The sequence below is a fragment of the Brassica rapa genome, chromosome A02 (assembly GCF_000309985.2).
Source record: "Brassica rapa cultivar Chiifu-401-42 chromosome A02, CAAS_Brap_v3.01, whole genome shotgun sequence".
Taxonomy (NCBI): Eukaryota; Viridiplantae; Streptophyta; class Magnoliopsida; order Brassicales; family Brassicaceae; genus Brassica; species Brassica rapa.
In genome coordinates this window covers 25,196,444-25,210,524 of record NC_024796.2, presented here as the reverse complement: position 1 = coordinate 25,210,524, position 14,081 = coordinate 25,196,444, and the positions used below count along the sequence as shown (strand labels likewise).

Genomic DNA, 14,081 nt, shown 5'->3' with positions numbered 1-14,081 from the left:
ATTTATAACCATCATAAAATATGTTTGTTGAATGACATCTTGTCGATTAATTAAGTTAACTAATAAATTATTTTATATCACTTATGTGTAAATATAATCTTCATCTATTAAGTTAATTAATAAATTAATTTATCAATTTAATTTTTCTTCGCTAAAAACCCTGCAATTTACACATTTATATATATATATATATATAATACATATCAAATAAACATATTCATATATATAATATAATAATTTAATTTTTATTATATATGTAAATTGATAAGCCAAACATAAATATAACTTATAAAAAATATTTAACGATTTTATATTGAAAAAGTTATTTTTTTTAAATGAAAAACTAAACTTTCATTTTAAAAGATATGATATGTGTTGTTTTGGAAAGAAGATAATAAAAGAGAGAAATAGAGTTCACGTAGTGATGATGTGGCATAAGTGTTGATCAATACATGTCCACACAAAAAAAGATTCAGACTCAAAGTGTATTCTCAAAACATTGTGTTGGCCATGTTTTAACATCTTCAGATTTATTATCCATTTTGTCATTGTGGTGACTCAATACATGTCCATAGAATGATATAATTTAGCATTTTGTTATGTCACACTTAATCTACACTAGGTGTTTTTCCGTGCTCATGCACGAGTATAAATATTTCTAAAGTAAATATACTATAATAATTGATTGCTATTTACTTTTAATTTTAAATTAATTTATAATATATATGCATCATTTACATTAATATATTATATTACTTTAATTATACATATGATTTATATATGTTATATCTAATCAGTTTTATTGTTTTTACAGTCGATTAGTTATCATTAGGTAAATTGGATAGCATATTTGAATTCAACTGTAATATTTTTATTCTATATATCAAAAATTTTATTAATTTATTATTTGCATTTAGGTAGTTGTTGTCTTAGATATGTAAATATATTTTATGAAGTTTATGTATAACTTAAGATATACTGTGCTTATAATAAAATAAAAAATAAACTGAAGTGTCTGATTCCAAATTACATAAATTAATATAACGATAATATTATGAATATTTTACAAAAGAACTAAATTGTAACAGTTGGTTAAAAATAAACTAAAGTGTCCTATGACTTTATATTTATAAAATAAATTACTATTCTTAATTATATATTCCTATCTTAGTTAAATATATGATTTTAAATATAAGTTGGATTAGTTGAGTCACTCATGTTGTGAATATACTGAGTTACATATATTCTTTCAAATTCAAAATGAAGTATAATTATTTTTATTATAATTAAGTCAAATAAAATCAATGTTAATTATCATTTAAATGTGCATGTATTTTCATAACATTTATCAAATTATATGTTGATGTTTTAAAAAAAAATATTAGAAAATAAAGTGATAATCAACATTTACATGCATAAGTAGTTGATACATTTTTGGAAGCTTATGAACACATATCAATATTTACAATAATTAAAATATTTTATAAATTCTAAATAACTTTTTGCAATTGATTTATTGAATGGAAACTGAAATTTATTTTAAATAATCTTAAAAATGAGAATTCAGATTTGAATTGGTATTTTGATTATGGTTCTATTAAGTTTCACAAACATAAAAACATAAAATTTAAAAGAATATTAAGAAAATATACAACGTTAATAATGATAAAATATAATATATCTACCTTATTAAACTATTTTATAACTATTTGATCAAATGATTATTTTTTTTAAAAAATTAGTTTTTAATATCTCTTAAAAATAAACAGTAAACAAAATTGTGATTGTATTTGAAAATAATATTATATAGGTAAAGTATAATTTATTGATATTTTTTGCTGTAATTGAAAGATATGATAATCAACTAAATATATGAAAAATAAATAAAAAAATTCAATATCACTAATTATAAACTATTTTTAGTCAATTAAACATATATCAATATATGTTACTTAATTATCTTATGTAAAGAAAATAGATACATATATAAAAATATTTCTATTACTTTTAATTTTTTTGTGTTGTTTAAAATTTTGTTTTAAAAGAAATAATATATCTTTTTCTAATATCAAGATTATCTGTGTAAATTGTTTTTCATGAAATCACATTATATACAAATTTATATTTCTCATCTAAAAAAATATAGATATAAAGAAAGTATTTAAAAATATCTTTTAAATGTAATATTATTATTTTGTTAACTTTCCCTTTTTATGAAATCATATTATATATACATATATTTTCGTTTTTCAATTCATTTTTTTTACTTTATAAATTTTCTTTTTTTTATTATATGTATATGGTTTTGGAAAATTTTAAAAAGTAAACTAAATAAAAAATAAATAATAGTATTTTATTGTAAATTAATTCAATAAAGGTATTAGTGTAATCAACCATCGTGAGAGTTAATGTGACAGCGACACATAGGAAACTGGCTTCTCAAATTCTTGTATATAAAAGTTCATGTGGTTTGTAGCAGTCTTTTAAATTAGCTGACAATATATGACAAAATCCGAAATCACTCTTTCGAAGTTGTTGATATGGTGACTCCTTTATTAGCAGAGGAGATAGATAAGACTGCTGAAGATAAACTCATTGGTTCACCTTTTAGATTCTTTTGCTAAGAATAACTAAACCTGTTTTTATCCTATTTAATGAACATGATTGTTGTGAACTTGTGATGATGAACCAATCTGGCCTTACCTGTTTTGGATCCTGTCTAAATTCATTTGGGTTTTGAGTTGATCTTCCAAAGTCCATGAGCTTATACTGGCGCTTATCTTTATATGATAGTAGAACCGTGAACATCTTTCTCTCTTGTGTTTTCTTCTTTAGATATTATTCTACGTGCTCTTCAAGCATGTTGACTATTCCATCAAAGATTAAGACAAAAAGAGCAAACTTGTAGAATAGGATATGTTGACTCTTCCATCAAAGACTCTCCGTAGAGTATTGCGCTATTTACTTGTAGAGCAAACTTCTCGTTCAACCAAACATTCATATTATAAAAAGCACACAAGTATTACCCTCACAGATGCAGCTTAAGAAAAACACATCTCATAGTTTCTAACATTTTTTAAGATTATGGGGAGTTTACTAAAACGAGTCAAATTACTTGAGTTATTACTAGAATAAATCTTAAAAGTTCAAAATTACTAAAATATTTTTATGGTCGAAAATGCCTTTTTTTACAGTTGTGAGCAGAAAAGTATATTACAAAATTGCCATTTAAATTTTGAAAAAAAAATCGTCGGCAGATTTATTTGACAAAAAAACAAATATATTGTAACATAAATCTGTTCATTAAACATGCTGTTAAATTTATATCTGCCGTGTATTTGGAAGCAGACTTTTAAGTTACAACAGATTTTTTAAAGATGGCTGATTTATTTGTCCGATTTAATGTCTTCAATAGATTTATATGTTTTAGTCTATCGAATGACGAGACAGATTTTTAAAAATTGGCAGTTTTATATCGTATCAGTTAGATTTTTTAAACCGATTTAAAATTACCTTCAGCCGACTTTTTAAGAGTAATAGATATAAATTTTTATGAAAGATATGTTTATCCGATTTAAATTTCTGGTCGACTTTTATATTCATTTGGTGGCAGATTTTAAAAATTGCCATCTTTGACGGCAGACTTTTAAATCAAATTTTAATTACCATATTAAGAAACACTTATTGTAGCAGACTTATCCACTCGAATTTCTGGTTAAATTCACTAAGATTTTGGTTTGGTATAACTTGGTTCAGTTTAGATTATTTTCTGTTTAAATAAATTTTTAATTTTGGTTGGAATCAATTTGCAGTTTAAATTAATTTAAACCTCCGGTTAAAACAATTTTAAAAGTTGGTTTAAGTTATGAATACCATTTCTGGTGCAGTGTCTTTCTCCTTCCTTCGTTTTGTGGAGGGGCTCGTATCCACTCTTTCGGGAACACTAGGTGCACTGACTTGAGTTTTTCTCTTCTGGCACTTGGTAAGTGGCAGTACATCCCAAAACTTGTCGTTTAGCTGATCATTATGGATGTCAACTATCATGTTATCCAAATCATCAGGCGGTTTATCTTCGTCCCATTTCGAATATCTATCCTCCATTGCCTTTACAATCATATGCCTTAGACGAATCTGCATTGTAAAGTACAACACTAATTAAGTAAAAAAATAAGACAAATAATTGCAAAGAAAATAATCATACCTTCTGATATTTTTTCTTTTCTTGTGCACAGAAGTTTGGGAAGTTGATACGCTGACGAGAACCATGCCATGACAGAAGCGGAACCTCAGCTTCCTCTATCCGATGCCCATATATCTCTCCTAAACCTGGCACAGACTCGTATATCCAAATAAGCAATGCATGAACACAACCATGTAGTGTGTAACTCCTCTTTTCTTCGTATGTCACCACTTTAATAGAATCCACAAGGCTGGTAAATGCCACACGACCCCATGGATGGCGCTGGAAAGCTGCTGGATCCATCACCCTTTTCGCCAAATGCAGAGGTATTCTACTATTGCTTGAAATGCCAAATATGCCAATGGATAGTAGACACAACAAGCCAACCATTACACGCTTCTCTCTAGGCCAATTTCTGATGATCGGAAAAAGGGCTTGAAGTTCATTCAACTTGGGTCTTTCAGAAATTGGAACTTTCATCTCCACCCAAAAGTCTTCATGAGCCACATCCCATTGTTCTTGCGTGTCAAAGGGATCACAATTTAACCCTGTAATATCTTCAAACTCATACAGAGAGAACCTCAATGGCTGGTCTTCTATCAAAGACCAAACTTCATGACTGTACTGAATCGCCAATTGATTCACCAGAAAATAATGAACATGTTTTGCAGACCAAGTGTACTCCAACTCCTTCAGCTTGATAATCACGCCTACAGCTGATTCTCTTAACTCAAGCCAAACGTCTTCGCCGACAGACTCTTTCATTACTTGAAGGTTGGACAGAAAAAAAATGTGGTTCATGCTCCGAGATTGAATAGGCGTTTTACCAATCTCGTAAAGCCGCGGAGGATACTTCTTGGTACCCGAAGATGAGGCCATTCCTTTTAAAAAAAACAAGAACAAACTTAATAAATATCATTCATCCAGATTATACACAGAGAAATTAGAAATTAGAAAAGACAAATAATCTGAGAATTAGGGTTTTGAAAAGAAAAAAAAAAAACAGAACCAGTTTTCAATTTGTCAGAAATAAAATTGGAAATTAGGGCTATTGAAATTTAGCATGGAATCAAAGAAAATATGTTAAGAAATGAATATATCTAGCACTTACAGATTCAATTTTCTTTAATTTTGAGGCGGATGTGACGAAGCCAAATCGGAGTTAGGGTTTGGAGTTAGGGTTCATCGTGTGCAGGGACGACGCCGGCTTAGAGAGGAGGTAATGAAACGCAAGACGACTGCAACTGAGATGAGGTTGTCGGAGATGGAGGTTCAATGTGGGGAAAAGAAGAACTGAGATTACAAAGGAGAGAAGTGTCGACAAAGGGGTTTTGCTTTTTTGGAAAATATTAGAGAATTAATTATTAAATTAATTCAATGGCAGTTTCGTTAATACTCAAAGGAATGCTGGTTTTTTTTGTATTTTGATTACCCATGTGATCTAGTACAGTAATTAAGAAAGTTTATGCATTAGTATAGTCATTATATGTATCATCTGACTCATTATAGGTAATTTCTCAAATTTTAATCTCAGCAATGTCGACACCATCATCAGTTGTTAATGATTACTTGGGAAGTGAAGATCCGACACAAGAAACAAGAGATCTGATTTCTTCTCTTCCAAGCGAGAAAGGCTGGTTAGTGAGTCACTTGTATCAGTTTCAAGGACGTTGGCACACACAAGCTCTGTTACAAGGACTCTTGGAGTGTCAAAAACACTTTGAGGCTAAAGATTCCGACATTATCCTCGTCACCAATCCTAAATCAGGTACCACTTGGTTAAAAGCTCTCGTCTTTTCTCTCCTTAACCGACACAAGTTTCCAGTTTCTTCTGGTAATCATCCTCTTCTTGATACCAATCCACACCTCCTCATACCTTTCTTGGAAGGAGTATACCACGAGTTTCCAGATTTTGATTTCCCCAAGTTGCCTTCTCCAAGACTCATGAACACGCACATACCGCTTCTTTCCCTGCCAGAGTCCGTTAAGAGCTCGTCTTGTAAGATTGTGTATTGTTGTAGGAACCCTAAGGACATGTTTGTGTCCTTATGGCATTTTAGGAAGAAACTTGCTCCTGAAGAAACCGCTGATTGTCCTATTGAAAAAGCGATTGAAGCGTTTTGTCAAGGTAAATTTACTAGTGGACCCTTTTGGGATCATGTGTTGGAGTATTGGCATGCGAGCCTCGAGAATCCGAACAAGGTCTTGTTTGTTACTTATGAGGAGCTCAAGAAGCAGACTGGAGATACAATCAAGAAAATAGCTGACACTACAAGAAAACAGCGGTATTCTGACGGACGTTCCGACGGAAAATGAATTCCTCGGAATATACCGAGGAATTTCCGAGGCAATTCCGAGGAAACACAAAATTTGGCTTCCTCGGAATTTCCTCGGAATATTCCGACGGAATTCCGAGGAAAATTCATCTCGTCGGAATATTCCGACGGAATACCGAGGAAACTAGTATTCCTCGGAAAAAACCGATGAATTCCGAGGAAATATTATAGACGTTAGAGAGCCGTTGGAGAGCCGTTGGGGGATTTTAAAAATTCCGAGGAAATTCCGACGAACTAGCCGTTTGCATCGGAATTCCGTCGGAATTTCCTCGGACTGTCGGCAGGATTTCAACTATAAATACAAGCACCCCTCTTCCTCTTCATTCACTCCATATCTTCATCCTCCCTCTCACTTTCTTTACACACGAATTTGATTCATAAAAAACATGTCTTCTTCAAATTATTTTCGTTCTTGGATCGATCGACCTCATTTGGATCCGAACACGAGATTGCTTACGGAAGAATACCAACAAGGTATAACCGAATTCATGGGGTTAGTTCACCGACAACCGGAAGCAAAAACAGGTATGTTAAGATGTCCTTGCTCTAATTGTAAAAATAAAAAAGTTATTAAACAATGGGATGTTTGGACTCATCTATATTTGAGTGGGTTTACACGAAGTTACAAAATTTGGTATCATCATGGAGAAACTGATTATGAACATGGTAGTACTAGCGAACCTCAGCCAGCGGTTAGATTAGAAGATCCAATTAGAACGGATGTAGATTACGGTGTAGGTACTGAGCAGATGGTAAATGATCATTTTAGAGGGGAAGATTTACCCAATGCCGAAGCTAGGAGATTTTATGATATGTTGGATGCTGGAAAGCAACCATTGTACGAAGGTTGCAGAGATGGTCATTCAGCTTTATCATCTGCTACAAGATTGATGGGCATTAAGACGGATTATAATTTGGCTGAAGACTGTGTGGATGCGATTGCTGATTATGTAAAAGGTATTCTACCCGAAGATAATGTAGCTCCTGGCTCATACTACGAGGTTCAGAAACTCGTAGCTGGTCTTGGTTTATCGTATCAGGTAATAGATGTATGCAGAGACAACTGCATGATTTATTGGAGGGCGGATGAACAGCGGGTTTCATGCAAATTTTGTGGGAAGCCTCGTTATAAAGATACGAGTGGAAGAGTTCCAGTACCATATAAAAGGATGTGGTATTTGCCTTTGACGGAAAGGTTGCAGAGGCTGTATCTGTCTGAACGCACAGCGCAACCAATGAGATGGCATGCGGAGCACTCAACAGATGGTGAGATCAGACATCCTTCAGATGCAAAAGCGTGGAAGCATTTCCAATCAAAGTATCCCGACTTTGCGTATGAGAGAAGAAATGTCTACCTTGGATTATGTACTGATGGTTTCAGCCCGTTTGGCAAGAGTGGAAGACAGTATTCTCTATGGCCAGTCATTCTTACACCATACAACCTACCCCCAAACTTGTGCTTGCGACGAGAGTTTTTGTTTCTCTCGATTCTCGTTCCCGGACCAGAGCATCCTAAGAGATCACTTGATGTGTTTCTTTAGCCACTAATATATGAGTTGCAACAACTATGGGCTCAAGGTGCTGAAACATACGATGTTTCGTGTAAAGAAAACTTTCAAATGCGGGCAGTACTAATGTGGACAATAAGTGATTTTCCAGCATATGGTATGTTATCTGGATGGACAACGCATGGAAGGCTATCATGTCCATATTGTCAAGATAACACTGATGCTTTCCAACTAAAACACGGAAGGAAAACGTGTTGGTTTGACTGTCACAGGAGATTTCTACCACCAGATCATCCATATCGTAGAAGTAGGAATTTGTTTACGAAGAACAAGAGGGTGTTTGACAGTCCACCTCCGGAAATTCGTGGGAAAGATTTGAAGACACAACTTAGAGATTTTGGTGCAGAAAGGACGCCAGACGTCGGTGGACATGAGCATTTTCCGGTAGATGGTGTTGGAAACCTACATAACTGGCACAAAAAAAGTATTTTTTGGGATCTGCCATACTGGGAGGATCATCTACTAAGGCATAATTTAGATGTCATGCATATCGAGAAGAACTTTTTTGACAATCTCATGAACACGATCCTTAATGTTCAAGGTAAAACAAAGGATAATTTGAAGTCAAGACTCGATTTAGTCGATATATGTGATCGTTCAGAACTTCATGTTGATGAGAGTGGTAGGGCTCCTTTTCCCATATACCGACTTGATGCAGCGGGAAAGGATGCGTTCTTTGATTGGATTTCAAACGATGTGGAATTTCCAGACGGTTACGCATCTAATTTGCGTAACTGTATCGACAGAAAGGAAGGAAAGTTTACTGGCTTGAAAAGCCATGATTGCCATGTAATGATGCAGCGCCTCCTTCCGTTTGCCTTCAAGGAACTATTACCACGAAATGTTCATGAAGCAATTGCAGGGATAAGTGGTTTCTTCCGCGATTTATGCACAAGATCAGTGACTCTTGAAGGTATTGAAAATTTGAAGACTAATATAGCTGTGATTCAGTGCAACCTTGAGAAGATATTTCCTCCCTCATTTTTTGATGTTATGGAGCATCTTGTTATTCACCTGGTAAGAGAATTGGAACTTGGTGGTCCTGTGCAGTATAGATGGATGTATCTGTATGAGCGGTATATGTTCCATTTGAAGAAGATGGTAAAAAATTTAAGTAGGGTGGAAGGGTCTATAGTCGCACAGATGATCAATGAAGAAACTTCAAACTTTGCCGAGTACTACTTTCCAGCAGAAGTTCAGACCAAAAACAGAAGACCTGCTCGGCATGATGATAGAGGCGAACGGGCAACATATCATTGGAAGGTTCCAGTGATCTTCTTCCGACGGATAGTTTCCGTCGGACCCCTCATAATATTAGGGCGAGCCCGATCTTCTTCCCCATTTCTCTCTTTCTCTCCGCGCCGCACAGCCTCTCCTCTCGCGATTTCCGGCGACTCCACCGTTCTCTCTCGCGTTTTTCCGGCGAATCTCCCCTAATCCTCCCCCATAATCATGTAAGAACCCTATCCCACTCTTTTAGGTTAGATTTGTATGGTTTTTAAGTAGATTTGATGATTTTGGAATGAGATTTATAGATTTTGTTAGGGTGAATGGTAGATTTGTGTAAAATCGAGTTTGATTATGTATTTCACTTGATTTGAATTTTTTTTTTAGTTTTTATTAATTTTGTGGTTATAAAAATCGAATTTGAAATTATATATATATATTGAAAACGTTTTTTGTATATAAAATCTATTTTTTGCATTTTAAATTCATTTATATATTTATTAAACATTTTTAAAATCTATAAAACTTTTTTTAAGATTAAAAATCATTTATATAATATTTAAAAACATTGTTTTTGTGGTTATAAAACGTTTTATGTATTTTATATGTAAAATATAAATTTCTATATTTATTAAACATTTTTAATATTATGAAAACTATTTTTGTAATTATTTAACATTTTAAACATTTTTAAAACTATTTTTCGTTATTATTATGTTTTTGGGATTTATTTAAACTATTTTTAAAATTTTTAAACTATTTTTTATTTATTAAAACTTTTTTTATTAATTATTAAACTATTTATATTTTTGTGATTAAAAACTATAATTTTGAAATATGTTTTTTTTTTTTAATTTACAGGTCTAATGATGATCAGATCCGGCCTCGCCAGCGTCGTAGCCGGGGTGGTATGGGGAGCCAGTCTCGGGGTTCTTCCAGCCATGTTCAGGATTCCGTTTCGCCCCACAGCTCATACCATACATCTCCCTCTCCATTACTCGCTCCTGCTGCTCCCGCTCCCGCTGCTGCACCCGCTCCTGGTCCCGCTGCTGCACCCGGTCCTCCGGGAGTGATGAGCGTTGCGGAGTTGGTTCGACAGCCCGGTCGTGACCATCTTCCCTATCTCACTGAGTATCCACATGGACATGGTCAAACATGGTAATTTAAACTTTTATTTTTTATCCTTAAAATTTGATTGATTATTAATAATTTGTTCTTTTTATTAGGTTCAACCGATCCGGGAACGGGATCAGCGCATGGATCAACCGTATGATGTACTCTGCCCTCGACAAGGGACATCCGACTTTCACTCACTTTCCCGTCGAGAAGCAGCATCTGTGGTTTCGTCAGTTTGCGGTAAGTATTCAAAATTTTTACTTATATTTTTTATTTATTAAAACTATTTTTTTGTGATTATTAAACTATTTTCTATATTTATTAAACATTTTAAATATTTTAAAAACTATTTTTTTAATTATTAAACTATTTTTTATTTATTAAAACTTTTTTTTTGGTAATTATTAAACTATTTTCTATATTTATTAAACTATTTTTTATTTATTAAAACTATTTTTGTAATTATTAAACTATTTATATTTTTGTGCTTAAAAACTATTTTTAAACTATTTCAGCAAGAATTCAACTGGAATTCCGATGATACGCTCTCTATCTATAACCATTTTGTCCATAAAGTTATGGACAACTATGGGAAGCAGATGTACGAGTGGAAGAAGAAGTGGGAAGCAAACAAGGTAGTTTTTAATTTATTAACAATTTTTAATTTATTAAACTATTTTTTAAATTATTAAACTTTGTTTTTTTTAAATTAAAAGGTCCCAAAGTCGATGAACGACACGGTATGGAAGGAGTTGTGTGAGCATTGGGATAAGGAAGAGACGAAAGAAACTTCTTCCACCAACTCCAACAACCGCAGGAGCGACCGTAAAGGGAAGGGCATCTACAAGCATAACTTGGGTGCCCAATCTATTGCCACTCTCGCGGATCGCATGGTAAGTTCAACCGCTTTTTCTTTAATTATTTAAGTTTCAGAATTTTATTTTTTATGCATTTTTTCAAATTTCTAATGTTTGTTTAATTTATTTTTTCTTCAAGGCGGAAGAAAATGAGGGCGAGCCGGTTGATGATCTCGCCCTAATGAAAAGGGCGTATACCAACAAGAAGACCGGTCAGATTGATGATGGTCTTGTGAGGGACGTGGTCGACCTGGTCCAAACTCAGGTGTACGACGAAGTGTCTCAGCTTCAAACCGATGATGACGATTCGACGGCTTCGACCAACTTGTCCCGGGTTCGAATCAACGAAATCGTTGAATCGGTAAGTTTTTTTTTTTAAAGTTCAATTTATTTATTTCTTGATTTTTATTTTATCATCAATTTATATTATCTAAATTTGGTTTTTTATATTTCAGTCGGTTCCAAAGAAGAAGGGACGTATGGTCGGTTTGGGTCGTCGCTCCCGGTCGGCTGCTCCTTCTTCTGCACCACCGCCATATGTTGATCCGGAAGTTCTTACGGCTCAGCTGAAGGACAAGGATGATCGGATATCTGCGTTGGAGACCCAGATGGCAGCTCAACAGGCGGGCTATGAGACCCAGAAGAGGCTCAACGAGCAGATGATGGAGATGATGAAGAGGATGTACCCGAACGAGGTGTTCCCGAACATCCAAGACCCGTAGTTTTTTTTTTTTTTTACCAAAAACTCTGAATGTTTTATTTAACTTTGAATATTATCTACTATGTTTTATTTAATGTTTTATTCAATTTTAATTTTAATTTTAAATTTTAAAATTAAATTTAAAAAATTTAAATTTTTTTAAAAAAATAAATTTTTTCGAAATTCCGAGGGAATGTAGTTCCTCGGAAAATTCCGAGGAACTTTCTTCCCTCGGAATATTCCGAGGAACATAATTCCCTCGGAATTTTCCGAGGGAATGGAATCCTCGGAAAATTCCGAGGGAGTTTTGTCCCTCGGAATTTTCCGAGGAACTCCATTCCCTCGGAAAATTCCGAGGAAAAATATGTTCCTCGGAATTTTCCGAGGAACTTATGTTCCTCGGAATTTTCCGATAAACATTCCGAGGAATGTTTTGTCGAAACTTCCGAGGATTTGACCATCGGAATTCCATCGGTTTATTCCGAGGAACCGTCCGACGAACATATGTTTCTCGGAGTTTCCTCGGAATTTTGTTTCCTCGGAATTCCGTCGGAAATTTCCGACGGAATTCCGAGGAAGTATGAATTTCCGAGGAGATATTTCCGAGGACTTTTTTCGTCGGTATGTCGTCGGAATAGCGTTATTCCGACGACATACCGACGATTTTTTCCCTCAGTATCCCGATGTTTTCTTGTAGTGTGAGTTCTTGGGATGTGGTTTTGTAGGAGAAGAAGAAGAGAGAGGAATTGTGAAGTTGTGTAGTTTTGAGAGCTTAAGTAGTTCGGAAGTTAACAGAGAAGGGAAGTTGCCAAATGGAATGGAGACTAAAGCTTTCTTCAGAAAAGGAGATGTTGGAGGATGGGGAGATACTTTGTAGAATTGGTTATCAAACTTGCTTTCTTATTAAGCTCAAAGGCAACTCATATTTATACATACCTGAAGCGTATCCTATCTCCTACATCTCAGGAGATTTACACAATATATCGTTAACAAACTTTATGTTTATCTAACTTAAGATAACTCCCACAATACTCCCCTCAAGTTGGAGGGTCCAAAGGAGTGACACCCAACTTGGATGCTAACGTATGAAACTGAGCCCTGCCTAGAGCTTTTGTTAAGACATCAGCGATCTGCGTATCTGTCGTGATGTGTTTAGTAACAATAATGCCATCACGAACCGCATCCCTGACCGAATGACAATCATTTTCGATATGTTTCGTGCGCTCATGAAAGACCGGATTAGCAGCAATATAGATGGCCGCTTGACTATCACAGAAGAAGCGTGTAGGTTCCTGTTGTTTGACTCCCAATTCTGTTAACAATTTGCGAAGCCATTTGATTTCTCTTAATGCAGTGGCCATCGACCTGTACTCGGCCTCAGCGGAAGAATGTGAAACTGTGCGCTGCTTCTTGGTCTTCCAAGATATCGGCGAACCACCGAGCATGACAACAAAAGCGCTCAGGGAACGTCGCGTAATGGGGCACGAAGACCAATCTGAATCACAGTAGACTGTCAATGTAAGGTCCGTATCAGATGAGAGAAAGACACCATACCCAACCGTGCCTCTCAAGAAACGAACAACTCGTGTAGCAGCATCCCAGTGAGTTTGCTTTGGTTTCTTCATAAATTGTGTCAAGATATGAACCGCATAGCTAAGTTCTAGACGTGTATGCATAAGATAAATCAAACGTCCCACAAGTCGACGATACTTTTGTGGATCATCAAACGCTGGACTCTCCACAGTAGCAAGACGATGATTCTGTTCTAGCGGCGTTAAAGCTGGCGTTTCACTGAGATTCTCTGTATCCGAAACAATATCCAACGCGTATTTTCGCTGAGAAAGAAAAATGCCATTTGGTCCACGACTAACCTCAATCCCCAAGAAGTATCGTAGTTTGCCTAGATCCTTCATTGAGAAACATCGACCAAGATAATCTTTGAACTTCTGTATCATATACGCATCATTCCCACAAATCAAAAGATCATCCACATATATGAGGACTCGAATCTCCAGTCCCTTCTTCGTATATGAAAACAAGGAATAGTCATCATAGGCTTGCGTGAAACCAAACCTAAACAAAGCATCCGAGAGCTTT

At 34.6% G+C, this 14,081-nt stretch overlaps 2 protein-coding genes across 3 annotated transcripts; one reads left to right on the top strand and one right to left on the bottom strand.

Moving 5' to 3' along the window:
* Window positions 1–720: 720 nt before the first annotated feature.
* LOC103853927 lies at window positions 721–6,475 on the bottom strand. Of its 2 annotated transcripts, XM_033283964.1 has the most exons (3): window positions 5,292–6,474; window positions 4,202–5,061; window positions 721–4,131 (listed from the first exon to the last, which is right to left on the bottom strand). In XM_033283964.1, exons 2-3 carry the CDS (start codon window positions 5,057–5,059, stop codon window positions 3,859–3,861), a joined length of 1,131 nt encoding a protein of 376 aa, XP_033139855.1. In that variant the 5' UTR covers window positions 5,060–5,061; window positions 5,292–6,474; the 3' UTR covers window positions 721–3,858. The 2 variants fall into 2 exon arrangements, with proteins under 2 accessions (XP_033139855.1, XP_033139854.1); XM_033283963.1 differs by having other exon boundaries at window positions 4,202–6,475.
* On the top strand, window positions 5,717–12,861 carry LOC103853931 (cytosolic sulfotransferase 12-like). Its single transcript, XM_033285293.1, has 2 exons — window positions 5,717–6,308; window positions 12,710–12,861. The coding sequence occupies exons 1-2, from the start codon at window positions 5,717–5,719 to the stop codon at window positions 12,859–12,861; spliced, it is 744 nt and encodes a 247-aa protein (XP_033141184.1).
* Window positions 12,862–14,081: the final 1,220 nt, after the last annotated feature.

Excerpts from the sequence above, each read along its gene's own strand:
- LOC103853927 (XM_033283963.1), bottom strand. The coding sequence starts at position 5,059 with ATGGCCTCATCTTCGGGTACCAAGAAGTATCCTCCGCGGCTTTACGAG. Across the intron at positions 4,132-4,201 it reads AAAAGAAAAAATATCAGAAG|ATTCGTCTAAGGCATATGAT; the intron begins GTATGATTATTT and ends TTTACAATGCAG.
- LOC103853931 (XM_033285293.1), top strand. The coding sequence starts at position 5,717 with ATGTCGACACCATCATCAGTTGTTAATGATTACTTGGGAAGTGAAGAT. Across the intron at positions 6,309-12,709 it reads GATTGAAGCGTTTTGTCAAG|GAGAAGAAGAAGAGAGAGGA; the intron begins GTAAATTTACTA and ends GTGGTTTTGTAG.